The 21265-nt window shown below is 40.8% G+C and overlaps 1 protein-coding gene across 5 annotated transcripts in view; it reads left to right on the top strand.

The window, feature by feature from the left end:
* The window catches only part of DAAM1 (dishevelled associated activator of morphogenesis 1), a 179497-nt gene that overhangs the window by 120136 nt on the left and 38096 nt on the right, over positions 1 to 21265 (top strand). For 2 of the 5 annotated variants that reach the window (XM_065900351.1, XM_065900342.1), the window contains 8 exons: positions 316 to 382; positions 607 to 724; positions 1146 to 1284; positions 1587 to 1645; positions 4940 to 5127; positions 5634 to 5933; positions 6239 to 6346; positions 14329 to 14435. In XM_065900351.1, coding sequence (XP_065756423.1) covers positions 316 to 382; positions 607 to 724; positions 1146 to 1284; positions 1587 to 1645; positions 4940 to 5127; positions 5634 to 5933; positions 6239 to 6346; positions 14329 to 14435 — 1086 coding nt within the window. Of the gene's footprint in view, positions 1 to 315; positions 383 to 606; positions 725 to 1145; positions 1285 to 1586; positions 1646 to 4939; positions 5132 to 5633; positions 5934 to 6238; positions 6347 to 12834; positions 12865 to 14328; positions 14436 to 21265 lie in introns of all 5 variants that reach the window. The other 3 variants (XM_065900368.1, XM_065900360.1, XM_065900333.1) reach the window with 2 other exon arrangements.

The following is a 21265-nucleotide window of genomic DNA, read 5'->3' as shown; positions in this document are numbered from 1 at the left end:
TTATATGGGCTTGTTTTTCCATAAAGAGATTCCATGAGTAGAATCTGGATTTGATAAACTTTCATGAATTGTCTTCTATGTGCTGCGCATCCTAGGCTTTCAGATTTGTCTCTTGTAGTGATCTCATTTCAGTCAGATGATGTCTTTTTTCCTTAGAACATAGTTAAGAGAAGGCATTCAAATTTTGTTGTCGTACTTCTTTTAGAGATATCTCTGAAATTTTAGGAAAGGCCTTAGTATTTATGTCCTGATTCCTATGTGCCTGTGTTTGTAGGATGTTCAACTTTTAATAGCTTTTCTTTAATTGTCTTTCAGGCATTTAGATTTTTTTGAAATGCTCCGAAATGAAGATGAACTAGAATTTGCCAAAAGATTTGAACTGGTACATGTGCTTACAATTATTCTAATTTGACTCAGCAGCTCACAAATGTCCCTGTTGTAATGTGTGTCATAGAGATGACATGTAACCTAAGAGCAAAGTCAGATTTCTGTTTTGCTATCCAAGTGGCAGGATTAGCTTCTATTTGCCTTGTAATTGCTTACCTTACCTTGCAGGAATTGAAGAACTTGGATGTTTGACTTAGATTTCTTTTTCATATGAAACAGGTTCACATAGACACAAAAAGTGCTACTCAGATGTTTGAGCTGACCAGGAAGAGGCTGACCCACAGTGAAGCTTACCCTCACTTCATGTCCATCCTGCACCACTGCCTCCAAATGCCTTGTGAGTGTGTTTGTGACTTAACGCATGTGTTTGTGAATGTTTGGACATCATCCAAAGGGCTCTGTCTTCTGAACAGTGTGGCTTAGGTTGGGTGCACACCAGGGATTCCAAACCTTAGTTTTGTGACAGCCCAGTGTGTCTCTGCACAGCTTAAGGGGTGTTGTGAAGTTCTCAAGATGAAATGAATTATAACTCGCTTTGATTTTAAAAATAAATATATGCCTTACAACACATTTAGAAGGGGGCAGCAAGTGCCTCTCAGTCACGTAAATGACCATCGTGTGTCAGAATTCCAGAAACGTTGGGAAGGGTTGTAAACATCTGTCTGGTTTTGTGGCTCTGGCGGGTGACCTCTGTTGAAAAATATTCGTTCAAGTTTTGAAACCAGTTGAAGTATCTCCACTGTTCTTTTCTTTTTTAGACAAGAGAAGTGGCAACACCGTTCAGTACTGGCTACTCCTAGATAGAATTATACAGCAAATAGTTATTCAGAATGACAAAGGTCAGGACCCTGACTCCACGCCCTTGGAAAACTTTAATATTAAAAATGTCGTACGGATGTAAGTTTCTTCTTATTTTGCTACCCTTGAGATAATAGCACCAGTATAAGACATTTGTATTATCCTACTTCAAAATAGCAGCTGGGAGAACTGAAATGTTCTAGAGGTCAGATACGAGTTCCTATATGTATACATGTAATATATATATATATATGTATGTATGTAACATCTGGGTTTAAAATGGGTTTCAAGCATGCTGAGGACTTTCTCTGCATTAAACAGTTTTTCTACCTAGAGAGCATGCATTTAACAGTGGGCCTTTTACGCTTTTTGTAATGAATGCTCCTTTAACTATCATACAGGTTGGTTAATGAAAATGAAGTTAAGCAGTGGAAAGAACAAGCAGAAAAAATGAGAAAAGGTAAATGATGAGGTCCTGACAAGAGAAGAGGTCATGTTACTGGTTATTGGACAACTCTCCTTACTGTATATTTTAGAAATTTGCATTGATGCTTCTCACTGACTTTGGTGTATAAACAGCCTTTCCCCTCCCCCATGCTTTCAGGGCATTTTGCCTGGTTTTTCTTGAATCAGACTATCTTAGTTGTCATGTTGGTTCCCAAATATTTTATCATTTCATTATAATCATTTTTTGAAGCATTCACTGTTCAATGTTCACTAATTCAAATTTTCTAAACCACCGTTCATTTTTGGAAGCATTTTTGAAGCATTTACTGTTCAATATTCATTCATTCAGATTTTCTTAACTACCGTTCATCCCAGCCTTCCCCATAACTGCTCTTTAAAGCACACTAGATTTTAAGAACTATAATCAGGGACACCAGGGATTACCCAGAATTTTGAAAGAGAAGCAGAGGCAACTTGGTTCCAGCATCCCATTTCTCCACGTGACCTTAATTTGGCACCAGTTATAAAAGAGAAATCATGCAGAAAATCACTGACCATTAGAGATGTACATGTTGTGAAACATTAACAGACCAGCCATTGGTGAGTATCTCAGTATGTCTTTGATATCAACTCTCAGCATCAAATGACTTGGGGGGGGGCGGTCATTTGTGCCTGTCACCATGCCAAACCACTCACAGAATAAGTATAACTCTTCCCCTCCTTCAAAATATTAGCAAATTAAAGTTGGACCCTTTGAGAAAACAGTCATACTCCTGGCCACTACTCTTTCACTATGCTGGTTAACTGACTTCCTTTTCCCTGTCCAAGTGACTCATTCACAGCCAGTGACATACAGTAGCACTCACCATAGTATTCAGTGTGTTGAAAATATGGTCCAAGAGATGCTGAAGCATTTCCTTTCCTCTCATCACGTTTTGTCCATTGAGCAGAAAAGCAGGCTCACCACTGATATCGGAAAATACCGAATATGAAGTTCTGTTATATTGTGGGTTCCTCGTATGAATTCAGATAGGTCTCAGATAAGTGAGGTTGCACATACATTTTTATAAATTAATTCCAGAAACTGCTATAGAAAGAATAGAGACGCTGACAACAAGTTAGGGTAAAGAGAGAATTATACCCGAGAAGATGGTCAATGAGTGGTACTTTAGGGATATCCTCTAGAGCATGGAGACTCAGGTGTGCAAGTTGAAGAGAGTACTTACTTAGGACATAAGCTTTGGAGTCATTTCAGTCCTTCATGCAGTGGGTATGTACTGAATGGCTGCATGGGGCAGGCACGGTGCTGGGCTCTGGGTCTGGGTCTCAGCTCTGCCCCTGACTGACTGTGTGGGTAGGCTAAGTCATGTCCTTTACCCCTCCAGTCTTTGCCTCTGCAAAGTGAAGATTAACATCTAACTCACAGGGTTGTTGTGAAGAGTAAATGACAAATATTAGGACTTTAGCATAGTACCTGGCATTTATTAGCTGCCTAGTAAATGGTAGAAAGTTTTGTAGCATTTAGGCAGTCGAGGGGTACAAGAGGAAATGGCCGAGATCAGCTGGAGGAATAGGATGGTTTAAAGTGAGGTCATGCATAGAGTGCAAAAAAGGAGATATTGTCGGTAAAATTCATTCTTCTCTGGAAGTGTCAAGTAGCAAAGTTCTATTAAATAGGGTACCTGTTGATGAATTTCTCAGAGGGTGGAGGCTGTGAGGAGACAGGAAGTACTATGGACCTGAAAGGTGGAGAATATCTGGGGAGAATTCTCTGTAGTGCCGGATACCCAGTAAGTACTGAATAAAAGCTTAGCAAATGGAGAACGATTTGTGGAGATAATCCTTTAGGCTGGAGCTTCCCATACCGGGCACTTTATCAGAATCCTCTAAGGAGCATTTGAAAACCACAGGTTCCTAAGCCCTGCCCCTGATCTATAGAACAGACTCCCTGGAATGTGGTCTGTGAGTCCTGAAATGTCAAAATCTCTCAGGTGGTTCTGAGGCTTGGCCAGATTTGTCAAAGGCTAATGACCGATAATAGGAAGTCAGGTCTTACATTGTCAAAGAGGAATGAAACAGAGATAGAAGAAGGAAAGTGGGATGCAGTGGGGTAGTTTTTAGATGTCGCTGAAGAAGTCAGGGAAGCATCCACAGAGTGGTAGAAGCGGGTTGATGGTTATCCTAACTCCAAGGCTGGTAAGCTCCAAGCCTGGTAAAATCCAAGGATTTTAGTGACTTGAACCCTTCTCTGCAAACTCTGATTTTAGAGAACTAAGAAGAGAGAAAGTAAAAGACAGAGAAAGCAAGAATTTAAATGTTATCAAATTCAGAAATAGAGACCAGCTCTGTATAGCTCTGCCCCAGTAGGTTCTGTCTCTAGTAGGTTTATTGGTATAAAAAGACTAGGGATGGGGGCCAAGTATTTGAAATGAAAATCTGCAGGCTAAACTTCATTAGTCCTCTTTTCCAAAGAGTATTACTCCTGTAAGTGCTAGAGTCAGGAGGTGTGTTGGCAACATAAGTAAGCATTATGCTAAATGGGATGCCTTGTTCCGTTATAGCGGGATTGGGGGGGGTGAGTGCAACTACAGCTGAGAGCTAATATTTTTCTCCGCGTATTATCGTGATTCTCATGCTCAGCAGGTACTACTTAACTTAAAACCCTTAAGGTGTTTAATGATGAGATAATAACATCTGCTTTCACAAGTTTTAAGAATTGTTTGCCAGCACATAAAACACTTCAAGTCCAAGGGGCCCTCTGAGGGCAGTGGGAGCAATGACTCCACACTGGGACAAACCCTGGGTCCGGCAGCAGCACTTCCTCCCAGGGCAGGATCCTCCCTTTCAGCCCCTCTGCTAGTGGGACCTGAGCCAGCAAACCCAGCTAATGAACACTGGACTTGTCTAGTTCTCATTTCTAACTTGTGAAAAGAGGCCCTGTTAATAGTCATTTTCCCTAGTGTGACTAAAGGGCCATTTCTAGGACAGGATTCTAAATTAAATACCAAGCAGGCGCCATTCACCTCCACAAATAGTTGCTCACGCCTGTGTTCCATCTTTGGAACTGGGACCGGAGGGCCTCTTCAGCCTTTTACAGAATGTAGTTGATAAAGTTGTTCAACTGAGGCCCCCTCCAAGCACGAGCACCATTGAGCCCATGAGTTGCTCCCTTTGATGGAGAAGAGGAATGATTTTATAAATCATAATAAAGAGCCTCACAATCACCCTCAATCGATCTTCTGTTTAGAGAAAATGCTTCAGCTTTGAAGAGTTCACCGTTTTCATGTCCAGTTGTTTTCATGTATAGAGCACAATGAGTTACAACAGAAACTGGAAAAGAAAGAGCGAGAATGCGATGCCAAGGCCCAGGAGAAGGAAGAGATGATGCAGACCTTGAATAAAATGAAAGAGAAACTTGAAAAGGAGACCACTGAGCACAAGCAAGTGAAGCAGCAGGTGGCGGACCTCACGGCCCAGCTCCACGAGCTCAGCAGGGTGAGCTCACGGGCCCCAGGCTGGGTCTCCCATTGCCGGGCAGCTGCTGAGGCCTCCTTATCCCGGAGCCCCCATCCTTAAGTAGACAGCTCTGCTGGGGGCAATAGAGCCTGAACCGTCTCCTGACCCATCATGGTGGTTGTGCAACCTGCTCCCTCTGCATACCGTGCACGTTAGCAGAGGTGGTCGGAGGTGTGCATTTGTTCTCCAATACAGATACTCTCACAAGAGCAAGGAAATCACATTAGCTTCTTAACATGAAAACTGATTTCATGAAAACCAAACTGGAGGATGGTACCAGAAGTGAGAGACACGTGAGCCCTTTGCAAACGAGCCCTAGAGTGTCACACACGAGGCCACTCAACTTACTGCGCCTTTAAGCCCACATTCTCAGATGTGTGAATTTCTCCATAATACACACGTTAGGCAAAGTTTCAGACCCTAAAAATCATCCAGTGAATTTACTTCTTCTGTTCATCTCCTCTTTTCCTATTTTTATTTTTCAGAGGGCCGTCTGCGCTTCACTCCCCGGTGGAGCATCGCCTGGAGCCCCCGGGGGGCCCTTTCCTTCCTCTGTGCCCGGACCCCTCCTCCCTCCCCCCCCACCCCCGCCTCTGCCTGGTGGAGCGCTTCCTCCTCCACCCCCTCCCCTCCCCCCAGGGGGCCCTCCCCCTCCCCCAGGGCCTCCTCCCTTGGGGGGAGTCATGCCACCTCCTGGTGCCCCCCTGGGTCTGGCACTCAAGAAGAAGAACATTCCTCAGCCCACAAACGCCCTGAAATCCTTCAACTGGTCTAAGCTGCCTGAGGTGAGCCATTTGTTCCGACTTTCCCTCTAGCGGATAGCACTAGCAGTGCACTGTGTTGTCTCTGATCGGGCCACCCTGGCTGTCCAGTGATTTCATTTCCTGGTGTGGATTCAGGATCCTCACTAGCTCAGATATTCAAGTGATAAAGCTTCTGAAACAAGGGACCCGATTTCTGAAGCCAGCTCATTCTGAGCATCGGTAGAGTGAAAAATTTGGGATAGCAGCACTTTGTAAAAAAAATAACTACATCTATTCTTTTTGTGTCTAACTATAAACCCCAGCGCTTCTTAACTTGATGTTTGCAGAACAAACTGGAAGGAACAGTGTGGACCGAAATTGATGATACAAAAGTCTTCAAAGTTCTAGATCTTGAAGACCTAGAAAGAACTTTCTCTGCTTACCAAAGACAGCAGGTAAGAGCATGTACCCTCCAGATGCTAAAATAATTAAGGAGTCATGTCCTTGTGTATGATCCCTGGCCATCTGCCGTAACCATGATATGTTAGGCATCTTAATTCTAGGCTGTTTGGTCTAGCCTATTATGTTCCTGCAAATAGCATGGTGTGTGGGTCTGCATGTGTGTTCAGGTTCCTGTCCGTTTGTGTGTGTGTGTGTGTGTGTGTGTGTGTGTGTGTGCGCGCGCACGCATGTGTGTGTACGTGTTGAAGGTATACAAGCTCCTTGTCAGGGAGCTTCATGCTCTGGTGTCTTTCCACAACACCGTCTCCGTTGGTGGAAGGAGCTCTGTGTCTTATTGTCACTTGTGCTTAGTCAAAGGGGCCACCAGGGGAAAATAGTAGGAGAGTTACCTAACTTGTAGTGTCACCCCACAGTGTTTGTTTCTGAAGCTATTTTAGTTATAATATTTATATCTCAAATGGTTATTATCAGAAGTGGGCTGCTTATTTGAAATAAATGGAACCTTTTGAAGTATGGGGGTTGGTAAATGACTATAAGTTGGCAGCTAGATAGAACCTAGAAAGAAGTTTCTGCTCTGTCCTGAACATGACCGACTCAGAAGTGGGGCTGTGAAGGCTGAGCAAGTGTGAGGATGGCAGTGGAACAAATAGGACCCGAGGAGCTTCTGAAAAGTGAGCAACATGGTAGTATGAGAACATGCAGTTTGATTTGGTGCTTACTAACCTGGCCAAGTAGTCAGCGTCACTTAGTGGGCTTGGTCACATCTGTGCGGTACCTCTCACCCCCTCGAGAGGGCATCTAGTAGAATTCACAGCAAAGTGGCTTGGTACACAGAGTCTCAGAAGTACAAGCAAGAGGTGGGTTGAGGTCTTCAACAGTCAATCGGAAGTCTGGGAGGGAAAAAGTGAGTCTCAGAGTGTAAGGAGAAAAGTTCAAAGGGTGACTGAGGGAGAGAAATGATGAGAGCAGAGGGTGTCTTAAGGAACAGGAACAGGCAGATGCCAGGCATCTGCGTAGGGGCTTTCCTTGGGTTTTGCTGGGAGGCCGTTAACTCCCGTGTGAATCATTCCCAGGGTGGAGCACCCTCAGACAAGCAGCAGACTTCCTAGTCTGCTTAGGCTTGGCTTGGTTCCCAAGAAAGAGTGTCTCAGAACAGAACTGCCAAGCACCAAGGGAGAAGATGGACTGAGGCTGGGGAGAAAAAACAGCTGAGGGTTTTCTTTTTCAAAATGGCCTCTGATGCAACTAAAATTGAAAAGAAAAAGTAGTACATCTTTTAGCCAGAATATTTTCCCTTAAGTGAGAGAATATCTCTCTGCAGTGCCCTTAATGCTATTTTAATAAAGTACAGAAATGCAGGTGGTTGCCTGCCATGGCAGAATGACTGTAAGATAGGAGCACTCAGCTGGGACCCCTCCCAAAAGTATGACAGCAAACTTGTACAATATCATAAATGCCAAATAAAGGAAAATGAAGAAAAAGGAGATAGGACGTTGTCCAGTTGAAAGCAAGATACCTTATCTTTCAGGGGACAAACAAAAGATGTGTTGAGAGCTCTTGTATGGCAGGTACTTGGACCAGATTCATTCCTGAATGGCCACAACAGGCCTCCTCTCTCTCCCGTCCCACGATAGTTTCCTCTGGGCCTTAACATGAAGTAGGACATTAGGACATAGCCAGTTTCCTGGTAGATTCAAATAATCTTCTGACCTAATTACACGTCCTGCTGATTTCCTACTTCAGTTTCAGTCACTAATACTGGTCCATTCTAGTTGCCTAAGATGAAGGTTTGGGGACTTAGAGAAGTAAATAAAAGGAAGAGAAAAACAGCAGTTATTCCAAATGATGCTATTCAAGTCTGAGCTCTTGGGTTACATTTATTATGAAGGCAGATGGTTGAAAGACCCAAGTTTACAAGACTCATAATTAACTGGCTTTCAGCAGAAGGTGTAGAAGGATGCTGCCAAAATGCTCTGGGACGAATATGTGGACAGTTCTCAAGAGCTCCAGGAGACAGGGTTGCAGAAAGCCTAGCAATTGGGTAATTGTCTCCTAGCAACCAGTTGCTGTTTAAATAATCAGTAGTCATGCCAGTCAGGATAAACCAGAACATTTCGGTTGCACTTAACACTGCGTAGTAGACTGGTTAAGTAGAATCATTTGTGACATTTGCAGTAGTACTTCCCGGAGAAAAATTTCAGCACACCCACTCAGCTTGACTCAAGTAGGTCTCCCCTCTTGGTGTAAGAACATGAGCTGAGAATTTCTAAACCATAAAGGTGTTTCCCAAATGAAGGTAATTTGAGCCATTCCACTGAATTTATTGAATGTTGAGAGGCAGAAAATCGAAAGATGAAGACAGACTAGTAGGAACACACAGGATAGACTAAAGGAAACGGGGTGCCTGTCATTGTGTCCCCATGTCTCATAACTAATGGCAACGTCAAGACCTATGCATTTTCATTTTAGTCTTGGCAATGCTCTATATAATTATTGTTACACTTGAATTGCTCTCTTTTCTACTCCCAAATGAATACCGGGAACCCTTTTTTTCAATGATTTCTCCTCTTTCTTCCCTCCAGAGTTATAAAACGCTGGTCAAACTCTCTGGATTTCAGCCAGTTGTGTGGCCAAGTAAATTTCTCAGAGAGACAAAGAACCCATGAATACCATTGTCTGTGTGCATGCAACAGGAACACTACACAGAGTAAGATTTTGAAAAAAATTTCAAGCTTCAGATTAGTATAATTTAGGTGAACACTGATTAATGACATGTAGGAGAGATTTGATATAAGTAAATGTACACACACACACACACAAGATGTGCCCTGTTGATATGAGAAATATTGAATCATTAAAAACAACAGATATTTTTATTGTCTGCTTTGCATATAAAGTATGTCAAAGGACACAAATGTGTTAAACTATTGCACACGTCTGTAATGCAGCTTATACTATAAAAGCAGAGATGAGGAAAATCTGTAAATAACCAGAATATAGACTAAAAGATGATAACCAATATTAAGTATCCATTACATTTTTGGTGCTGAATATAATATATACAGCCCCAATCTCATCAACCCTAATTTTTAGTTCTCAAGGAACTGATACTTATTTGTTCATTTAATCTTCACACCAACTCTTTGAGGTGAGTATTATTCCTATGTCACAGATAATAAAAATATGGCTCAGTATGTATTCAGTGTCCAGACAGGTGTACAAGTGGCATAATTCTCAGTTTCACTTTGTTCTTCTTGATGGCTTTATTGATTATGAAGGTTAGACTTTGTAAAGGATTTTCTTTAACTCCAGTTTTAAGAACAAGAGCATTTCTATTCAGGATTCTTTTTTTTTCCAGTGTGGATATCAAAGGTGTGAGCCGATTATGTAAGCTTATGTGCCGCACGAAATGGGATTTAATAGCATACAGTTACTCCCCTGCTCACATTACAGAAGTTCATTTGAAAGTCAATGTCTTGAATCTCAGAACCTCTCTTCCTCATTGAAACTGTACTATACATGATCTCTAGGCCAGCCACAAGAGACTTATTTTAATACATAATGTAGCACATTGCATAGTAGTACTATCTCAGTTACAATTAAACAACATTCATATTTGTTTTGTGGGAAATTTTCATCTCAAGATGTTATAAATTCATTCTTCCTACACATGCAATTTGGACAGAGACAAAATGAACTAAAGGTACTACATTTACCTAAAGGCACACATATCTCTGGAGCAACAAATGAACAGCTGGTTATCTCCATTCCTCTTCCCCACTCTTTGCCTGGGGACACCCCTTCTTTATAGGTCCTATTATCAGAACGTGATATAACATTTCAAAGCCTCTCTGCTTTGAATAGTTACAAAGGATAACTATCCTAGGCTCCAGAATCCAACTCTCCACTAACATGTCAGATACAAGTCATTCTTGGGGTCCCATTTGGTATAGTCAGTGAATGGTATCTTCTGAATTTTTATGAATGGCCAAAGAAATTTCTTTTTTTATTTTCTTTATGTTTTTTGTTATTCTGTATATCTAGTTTTTACATTGAAAAATTATGTGATTTAGGACATGGATTTCAACAAGCTTCGTCCTTAGTCATGGCATATGAAGACAGGAGATAAAAATTGTAAATAGTGGTTTTTCTTAGTACCAAAGTATAAGGTACAGGTTCTATATAGCTGGACAGCATGGTAATAGTTAATCAAATACAGGGTTTTATATAAATATTAGTGTGTGCATTTCTCTGGAGAGGGATCTCCAGCTTTTATCAGATTTACAATGGGATCTCAACCTCAAAAAGATTAAGAACCATCCATATAAAGGTTGTCATTGCCTATGAAATGTCGAGTCATTATTTCATGGTGAAACCCTATTTATAGGAATTTATCAGCACTGGCTCCTGAAAATGCAAGCCCCAACTTCCTACTTATTTTCCAAACCCTAAGCCCTACGCCAAAAATCAACTGGAAAAATCAGACATCCTGTTAGGTGGAGCCAAATGTAGGCAATTCTATCATGTTTGGCCCAAGCCAATTAGTGAATAATTTAAAGTTTCAAAAAGAATGTTAACTTATTTGAAATAGTCCTGGGAGCATCAGTATTTTTAACATTCCCCGTCTAATAAGCTTTGTGATTTTGTTTAAAATGTGATGATTAAAGGACTCTTAAAATAGGGGATTCTCAAGATCTCCAATTAACCTAACTCTCACATGGCATTCTTCATCCTCACCTCTCAAAAGATAAGATACATTACTTAGCTATTAACTGTTACACTTAGTGCTGCTGCTGGTTACAAGTGGGAGATCTTGACCAGCTGTGCTTCAACTCAACTGAAAAGTAGGGCAATAGGCAAAAAAATGGACTTGATCATTGGCTTGAAAGATAGAATAATTGTAGTGTGTGATAGCTTCCAAGTATGGAGCTCTTAAATATGTGACAGGTACTGTACAAAATGCTTTACATGCATATCACATTTAATACAATAAATATCCAGTTGTTTACTTCATTTTACAGATAGCGAAACTGAGCCCCAAGTCACATCCTTAATAAATGCTTGTGGCCTGGTTCCATAGACCACTACAGTAGAGATTAATTTCCAGACAGTGGGAACTTAGGGAGAATGAGTTGCCAGACACCTTCATACAAGTTTCTTCCTTGAAGGCCAGACAGGGAGAGCAGGGTCTAAATTCAACTTGCAACTTGTCTCTTTAAGAGAGAAAAGTAGGATAAGATGACCTCATGGAGTTCACTTCACCAGTTTTTTCTGCCCTTGAAAGGAGAAACTGCTGTTACAGGGAAAGAGTGCTAAGGATTTTCAGTGTAAAAAACTTGACAGTTACAACAGGGACAAAAGAAAAGTGTGACATCAGAGGAAAGAAAAGTTTCATGTGGTTATCACTTTATTTTTTAAACGCCATTCCAGAAAAGTAATCCCCCCTTGTATGGGTGGAGCAAGGGGAGGATACATTTTGTTTCCCATTCGAAGAATGATGTGAAACAGCTCATCTGTGTAAAATTGGCCTTGGCAGTGCTGCCGGGACCAGTGAGGCCTTAAGGAATCTGCTAAGTAAACGCTGATTGTGTAAGTAGTTGGCCCAAAAACTGGGGTGTGTTTTGCACACCGAAGCTTTATTCATGCCCTCATGGCAAAAATATGCAAAGAAAGCTGTGACTTTCTCATAACGTGTCAATTACTGCTTCCTCTTTCCCTTCTTCACTCCAGGTCTTTTCTATGAACTATTTTCAACAGAGACTGTTGACCTTATAGGCATGAACAGCCCCAAGGCAGTGTGGACAGGACCACCAATGGCTGCACAGCACATGAATCACTTATTGTCTCTTAATTGCAAGTTCTGTCTTTTTCCGCATACCTACCCAGAGCGCCCACAGACGTTGTTTGGACTCTTGGGGAGTACTGAGTGTTGGTTTTACTGACCTATATTGCTGAACTTGTCTTTTTTCTTTTCTTAATCCTTCCTAGTGACACAAGAAGATAGGAGATTATTCCATCCCCTCAAAAAAGCATATTTTGCTGGTAGCACATGACAATGGGAGTAGTTCCCTCAGGTTGATAGACTTGATTGATATTTTCTGCTTCAAGGGAAAACCGTGAAATCTGCTTCATGTTGAATACATGGAGCCCAGTGGTCCTTTCAAAGAGGATTTGTTCCTTCACCACTTTGAGTCTTTTGGGGGTGTTTTAAAGCCCTTTCGTTTCTGAATTTGATTTGCCACCATTGAAAATTGTGTACAGCACATGCCATCTTCTCTCTCTACCCTGAACGCTTAGTGCCCTGCTCTTCAATGTATCTTCAGCCAGACTCTCACCTTCATCAACCCTCATTGCTGCTCCTGGGAGCATAAAATCATCTCTTACCCTGTCACTGATTTCTTGACCTTCCCCCATTGGTTGCTGTGATTTCTGAACTGCATGTATCTGATTTGCCTTTTCCATGCCTCTGCCATGGCTGTAGGATTTCTTTGTGAACAGTAACTCCAAGCAGGTAAGTGAGCTAAAACCCACACTTTGCTTAATGTAACTCCTTGGCTTACTATAAGCTCAAAATGTCTTGGTTTTCCTAGGGTTTTTTTTTTTTTTTTTTGATGGTGTAATACAATGCCTACTTAATTTCACATTGGGTTTCAACTCTTAACTGAATATTGAGAGGTATGCCTGAAATCTTAGCACAATACGAAACAGTTAAAATTTGGTCACATGGTGCCTCTTATTATAAACTCCATGTTGTCTTTGTTTCCTAAACTGTTATCCAGTTCTAGAACTCTTTGGTTTCCTTACTTTTTTTTTTTTTGGCCAGAGTTCCCTATTTTTTAATCTTTTTTATTTTTTAAATTGGGGTATAGTTACTTTACAATGTTGTGTTAGTTTCTGCTGTATAACGAAGTGAATTAGCTATACATATACATATATCCCCATATCCCCCCTTTTGGACCTGCCTTCCACCACCACCCCCCACCCCCGCGACCCCATCCTGCCCATCTAGGTCACCACAGGGCACCGAGCTGAGCTCCCTGCGCTATACAGAAGGTTCTCACTAGCTATTTGTTTTATACATGGCAGTGCACTTATGTCAATCCCAATCTTGCACGTCCATTCTCTATGTCTGCTTTCACTTCTTTCATTTTTTAATGGCGTGATCTGTTTGTTAAATTGATCCTGACCTTTAACAAAATCAAACTTGCTATTTATCAAGTCAATCTATGTTTTCACCTTGATGCCCAGTTTACTCAAACTGGTATTTTATGTATAATTGTTTTATGCCTCTTCCACCATAAATTATGACTGGCCCTCATTGCTTACAGCTCTCTGTACAGCAGTAGAGTGTGTAAGTAGTGTTTTATTGTTAATCGAGGTAAATCGAACCAATGCCTTGAACTGCGCCCTCCCTGTTGTCCTTCAGGCTCCAGGGTAATGAAAGGTACCATCTGGGCTTGGGAGCTTCCTGTTGCACATGAAGACGTTTGGGAGGTTTTATTGTTCAGCTTTCTGAGTGTTCAGGATGCAAATGGTTCTGGGGTGAATGGGCCCTGTAAATGGCTGGACCAGCAGTGGCATGTTTCAGCTGAGCTTGATTCATAGTGACAGTCCTTCTGTCTGCTATCCATCGGGATTTGGGGGACAAAAGGAGGGTACCGTTCATTAATAATTTATGCATCTTCAACTTAGAAGCACTTTGTTCTTCCAAATAATGCTTTTTCAAATGTGGGTGGTCAGCTTTTCTTATTTTCCTTTGTCAACTACATTTTAGCCTTTGTTTCAATTCCACCACCTGCATACATTCCCCTGCTTACCGTCTCGGCTTTGCGTGTGTGCATGTGTGTGTGTGTGTGTGTGTGTGTGTGTGTGTGTGTGTGTGTGTGTGTGTACAGCAAATATAAAGGAAAACTGTGTATCTGAAGTCGGAATGTCCCTGTTTGACTTTGATGGATTTCTTTCATGCTCTTTATAGAAAGAAGCAGATGCCATTGATGACACACTGGGCTCCAAACTTAAAGTCAGAGAGCTTTCGGTGATTGATGGTCGGAGAGCTCAGAATTGCAACATCCTTCTATCGAGGTATTGTTGATGTTGTCTAAACGTTTCTGGTAGGACCAACTTTCTTTTTTTTTTTTTAATTTAATTTAATTTAATTTTTTTATACAGCAGGTTCTTATTAGTTGTCTGTTTTAAACATATTAGTGTATATATGTCAATCCCAATCTCCCAATTCATCTTACCACCCTCCACCCCCGCTTTCCCCCCTTGGTGTCTATACGTTTGTTCTCTACATCTGTGTCTCTATTTCTGCCTTGCAAACCAGTTCATCTGTACCATTTTTCTAGATTCCACATATATGTGTTAATATATGATATTTGTTTTTCTCTTTCTGACTTACTTCACTCTGTATGAGTGAAGTTTCTAGGTCCACCTGCGTCTCTACAAGTGACCCAATTTTGTTCCTTTCTATGGCTGAGTAATATTCCATTGTACATATGTACCACATCTTCTTTATCCATTCATCTGTTGTTGGGTATTGAGGTTGCTTCCATGACCTGGCTATTGTAAATAGTGCTGCAATGAACATTGGAGTGCATGTGTCTTTTTGTGTGTGTTTTTTTTTAATAAATTTTATTTATTTATATTTTTTATTTTTGGCTGTGTTGGGTCTTCACTGCTGCACGTGGGCTTTCTCTAGTTGTGGTGAGCAGGGGCTACTCTTCATTGTGGTGCATGGGCTTCTCATTGCAGTGGCTTTTCTTGTTGCAGAGCACAGGCTCTAGGCACATGGGCTTCAGTAGTTGTGGCTCATGGGCTCTAGAGTGCAGGCTGAATAGTTGTGGCACATGGGCTTAGTTGCTCTGTGGCACATGGGATCTTCCCAGACCAGGGCGTGAACCTGTGTCCCCTGTATTGGCAGGTGGATTCTTAACCACTGTGCCACTAGGGAAGTATGGTGTGTGTCTTTTTGAATTATGGTTTTCTCTGGGTATATGCCCAGTAGTGGGATTGCTGGATCATATGGTAATTCTATTTTTAGTTTTTTAAGGAACCTCCATACTGTTCTCCATAGTGGCTGTATCAATTTACATTCCCACCAGCAGTGCAAGAGGGTTCCCTTTTCTCCACCCCATCTCCAGCATTTGTTGTTTGTAGATTTTCTGATGATGCCCATTCTAACCAGTGTGAGGTGATACCTCATTGTAGTTTTGATTTGCATTTCTCTAATAATTAGTGATGTTGAGCAGCTTTTCATGTGCTTCTTGGCCGTCTGTATGTCTTCTTTGGAGAAATGTCTATTTAGGTCTTCTGCCCTTTTTTTTTTTTTTTTTTTTTTTTGCGGTACATGGGCCTCTCACTGTTGCGGCCTCTCCCATTGCGGAGCACAGGCTCCGGATGCACAGGCTCAGTGGCCGTGGGCCACGGGCCCAGCCCTCCACGGCATGTGGGATCCTTCCAGACCAGGTCACAAACCCGTGTCCCCTGCATCGGCAGGCGGAGTCTCAACCACTGCGCCACCAGGGAAGCCCTTCTGCCCATATTCTGATTGGGTTGTTTGTTTTTTTAATATTGAGCTGCATGAGCTGTTTATATATTTTGGAGATGAATCCTTTGTCCATTGATTCATTTGCCAATATTTTCTCCCATTCTGAGGGTTGTCCTTTCATCTTGTTTATAGTTTCCTTTGCTGTGCAAAAGCTTTTAAGTTTCATTAGGTCCCACTTGTTTATTTTTGTTTTTATTTCCATTACTCTAGGAGGTGGGTCAAAAAAGTTCTTGCTGTGATTTATGTCAAAGCAGGTTCTTCGTGTTTTCCTCTAAGAGTTTTATAGTATCTTGTCTTACACTTAGGTCTTTAATCCATTTTGAGTTTATTTTTGTGTATGGTGCTAGGGAGTGTTCTAATTTCATTCTTTTACATGTAGCTGTCCAGTTTTCCCAGCACTCTTATTGAAGAGGCTGTGTTTTCTCCATTGCATATCCTTGCCTCCTTTGTCATAGATTAGCTGACCAGGTATTTGGGTTTATCTCTGGGTTTTCTATCCTGTTCCATTGATCTGTATTTCTGTTTTTGTGCCAGTACAATATTGTCTTGTTTACTGTAGCTTTGTAGTATAGTCTGAAGTCAGGGATCCTGATTTCCTCCAACTCCATTTTTTTCCCTCAAGATTGCTTTAGCTATTTGGGGTCTTTTGTGTCTCCTTACAAATTTTAAGATTGCTTTGTTCTAGTTCTGTGAAAAATGCCATTGCTAATTTGATAGGGATTGCATTGAATCTGTAGATTGCTTTGGGTAGTCTAGCCATTTTCACAATATTGATTCTTCTAATCCAAGAACATGGTATATCTCTCCATCTGTTTGTGTCATCTTTCATTTCTTTCATCAGTTGTCTTATAGCTTTCTGGGTACAGGTCTTTTGTCTCCTTAGGTAGGTTTATTCCTAGGTATTTTATTCTTTTTGTTGCAATGGTGAATGGGATTGTTTCCTTAATTTCTCTTTCTGATCTTTCATTGTTAGTGTATAGGAATGCAAGAGATGTCTGTTCATTAATTTTGTATCCTGCAGCTTTACCAAATTCATTGATTAGCTCTAGTAGTTTTCCAGTGGCATCTTTAGAATTATCTATGTACAGTAATCTGCAAACAGTGACAGTTTTACTTCTTCTTTTCCAATTTGTATTCCTTTTATTTCTTTTTCTTCTCTGATTGCTGTGGCTAGGACTTCCAAAACTATGTTGAATAATAGTGGCGAGAGTGGACATCCTTGTCTTGTTCCTGATCTTAGAGGAAATGCTTTCAGTTTTTCACCATTGAGAATGATGTTTGCTGTGAGGTTTGTTGTATATGGCCTTTATTATGTTGAGGTAGGTTCCCTCTATGCTCACTTTCTAGAGGTTTTTATCATAAATGGGTGTTGAATTTTGGCAAAAGCTTTTTCTGCATCTATTGAAATGGTCATATGGTTTTTATCCTTCAATTTGTTATTATCGTGTATCACATTGATTGATTTGCCTATTTTGAAGAATCCTTGCATCCCTGGGTTAAATTCCACTTGATCATGGTGTATGATCCTTTTAATGTGTTGTTGGATTCTGTTTGCCAGTGTTTTGTTGAGGATTTTTGCATCTATTTTCATCAGTAATTTTGGGTCTGTAATTTTCTTTTTTTGTAGTATCTTTGTCTGGTTTTAGTATCAGGGTAATGGTGGCCTCGTAGAATGAGTTTGGGTGTGTTCCTTCCTCTGATATTTTTTGGAAGAGTTTGAGAAGGATGGGTGTTAGCTTTTCTCTAAATGTTTGATAAAATTCACCTGTGAAGCCATCCGGTCCTGAACTTTTGTTTGTTGGAAGATTTTTTTAATATATGTATTTCTTTTTTTTTTTTTTTTTTTTGCGGTACGTGGGCCTCTCACCACTGCGGCCCCTCCCCCTCCCGCTGTGGATCACAGGCTCTGGACGCGCAGGCCCAGTGACCATGGCACACGGGCCCAGCTGCTCCGCGGCATGCGGGATACTCCCGGACCGGGGCACAAACCCGCGTCCCCCGCATCGGCAGGCAGACTCCCAACCACTGCGCCACCAGGGAAGCCCCTGTTGGAAGATTTTTAATCACAGTTTCAATCTCATTACTTGTGATTCGTCTGTTCATGTGTTCTATTTCTTCCTGGTTCAGTCTTGGAAGGTTATACCTTTCTAAGAATTTGTCCATTTCTTCCAGGTTGTCCATTTTATTGGCATAGAGTTGCTTGTAGTAGTCTCTTACGATGCTTTGTATTTCTGCAGTGTCTGTTATAACTTCTCCTTTTTCAGTTCTAATTTTATTGATTTGAGTCCTCTCCCTCTTTTTCTTGATGAGTCTGGCTAAAGGTTTACCAATTTTGTTTATCTTCTCAAAGAACCAGCTTTTAGTTTTATTGATCTTTGCTCTCTTTTTCTTTGTTTCTATTTCATTTATTTCTGCTCTGATCTTTATGATTTCTTTCCTTCTACCTACTTTGCATTTTGTTTGTTTTTCTTTCTCTAATTCCTTTAGGTGTAAGGTTAGAATGTTTATTTGAGATTTTTCTTGTTTCTTGAGGTGGGATTGTATTGATATAAACTTCCCTCTTAGAACTGCTTTTGCTGCATCCCATAGGTTTTGAGTCATCGTGTTTTCATTGTCATTTTTCTCTAGGTATTTTTTGATTTCCTCTTTGATTTCTTCAGTGATCTCTTGGTTATTTAGTAACGTACTGTTTAACCTCCATGTGTTTGTGTTTTTTACATTTTCTTCTCTGTAATTGATTTCTGATCTCATAGCATTGTGATCGGAAAAGATGCTTGATATGATTTCAATTTTCTTAAATTTACCATTTGTGACCCTAGATGTGATCTATCCTGGAGAATGTTCCATGTGCACTTGAGAAGAAAGTGTAATCTGATGTTTTCGGATGGAATGTCCTATAAATATCAATTAAATCTGTCTAGTGTATTGTGTCATTTAAAGCTTCTGTTTCCTTATTAATTTTCTGTCTGGATGATCTGTCCATTGGTGTAAGTGAGGTGTTAAAGTCCCCCACTATTATTCTGTTACTGTCGATTTCCTCTTTTATAGCTGTTAGCATTTGCCTTATGTATTGAGGTGTTCCTATGTTGGGTGCATATATATTTATAATTGTTATATCTTCTTCTTGGATTGACCCCTTGAACATTATGTAGTGTCCTTCCTTGTCTCTTATAACATTCTTTATTTTAAAGTCTATTTTGTCTGATATGAGTATTGCTACTCCAGCTTTCTTTGGATTTCCATTTGCATGGAATATCTTTTTCCATCCCCTCACTTTCAGTCTGTATGTGTCCCTGGGTCTGAAGTGAGTCTCTTGTAGACAGCACGTATATGGGTCTTGTTTTTATCCCCATTCAGCGAGCCTGTGTCTTTTGGTTGGAGCATTTAATCCATTCACATTTAAGGTAATTATCGATATGTATGTTCCTATTACTATTTTCTTTAAAAAATTACTTTTATTTTTATTTTATTTATCTTTGGCTGTGTTGGGTCTTTGTTACTGCACATGGGCTTTCTCTAATTGCACCGAGTGGGGGCCACTCTTTGTTGCTGTGCCCGGGCTTCTCACTGCAGTGGCCTCTCTTGCTGCAGAGCACGGGCTCTAGATGCATGGGCTTCAGTAGTTGTGGCGCGCAGGCTCAGTAGTTGCTCCGCAGCATGTGGGATCCTTCCGGACCAGGGATCAAACCCGTGTCCCCTGCATTGGCAGGCAGATTCCTATCCACTGCGCCACCAGGAAAGCCCCCTATTACCATTTTCTTAATTGTTTTGGGTTTGTTTTTGTAGGTCCTTTTCTTCTCTTGTGTTTCCTGCCTAAAGAAGTTCCTTTACCATTTGTTGTAGAGCTGTTTTGGTGGTGCTGAATTATCTTAGCTTTTACTTGTCTGTAAAGCTTTTAATTTCTCTGTCAAATCTGAATGAGATCCTTGCCAGGTAGAGTAATCTTAGTTGTAGGTTCTTCCCTTTCATCACTTTAAATATATCATGCCACTCCCTTCTAGCTTGTAGAGTTTCTGCTGAGAAATAAGCTGTTAACATTATAGGAGCTCCCTTGTATGTTATTTGTCATTTTTCCCTTGTTGCTTTTAGTAATTTTTCTTTGTCTTTAATTTTTGTCAATTTGATTACTATGTGTCTCAGCATGTTTCTCCTTGGGCTTATTCTGCCTGGGACTCTCTGCGCTTCCTGGACTTGGGTGGCTAATTCCTTTCCCACATTAGGGAAGTTTTCGACTATAATCTCTTCAAATATTTTCTCAAGTCCTTTCTCTCTTCTCCTTCTGGCACCCCTATAATGTGAATGTTGTTGCATTTAATGTTGTCCCGGAGGTCTCTTAGGCTGTCTTCATTTCTTTTCATTCTTTTTTCATTATTCTGTTCCATGGCAGTGAATTCCACCATTCTGTCTTCCAGGTCACTTATCTGTTCTTCCACCTCAGTTATTCTGCTATTGATTCCTTCTAGTGTATTTTTTAATTTCAGTTATTGTATTGTTCATCTCTGTTTGTTTGTTCTTTAATTCTTCTAGGTCTTTTTAAAACATTTCTTGTATCTTCTCAATGTTTGCCTCCATTCTTTTTCTGAGGTCCTGGATCATCTTCACTATCATTATTCTGAATTCTTTTTCTGGAAGGTTGCCTATCTCCACTTCATTTAATTGTTTTTCTGGGGTTTCATCTTGTTCCTTCATCTGGTACATAGCCCTCTGCCTTTTCATTTTGTCTGTCTTTCTGTGAACATGGTTTTCGTTCCACAGGCTGCAGAATTGTAGTTCTTCTTGCTTCTGCTGTCTGCCCTCTGATGGATGAGGCTATCAGGACGAACTTTTCTATCATGTGGCTCCAAACCACATGTTTGGACTCATCCTTTTACCTGGACTCTGCTGAGGGTCAGTTCTCTGAGTTTCTTCTGTCTGACATGAAGAGGACCGTTAGTGCCTCCTTTCCCTCGTGGAGTATGTCACAGCTGGATGCCTACTTTCTTGCAGTTTAATTTCCAGACTCCTAAATCTTAAAGAGCAGAACATCTCAAATCAATGTTTTGTTTTGTTTTTCCAGAGAGCCTATAAAATGTACTTTACTGTTATTTATACCTCTTGGCTTTAGAGATTCTTTAGACATTGAAGTAACATTGTCACAGAGTCAGCGTCCACGATGAAGGCATGAAGGCTCTTTGTTTCATTTTGCTTTCTAAAGTCACCTTTTTATACTTCAGGATTATATTATTTCATGCTCTTTGTGAACATTTTTATGACTAAAAAAATATGTAAAACTCAAACCTCAGTGAAATGCTAATTCATCCAGTTCAGCCCTTTCAGAAGTATTTCTCATAATTAGTGAAACATCATGGCCTTGGAGCTTGAA

Source organism: Phocoena phocoena, chromosome 2 (genome assembly GCF_963924675.1).
Source record: "Phocoena phocoena chromosome 2, mPhoPho1.1, whole genome shotgun sequence".
NCBI lineage: Eukaryota > Metazoa > Chordata > Mammalia > Artiodactyla > Phocoenidae > Phocoena > Phocoena phocoena.
The sequence above is the reverse complement of the archived record's forward strand: the minus strand, read 5'-3'. Positions and strand labels throughout refer to the sequence as shown.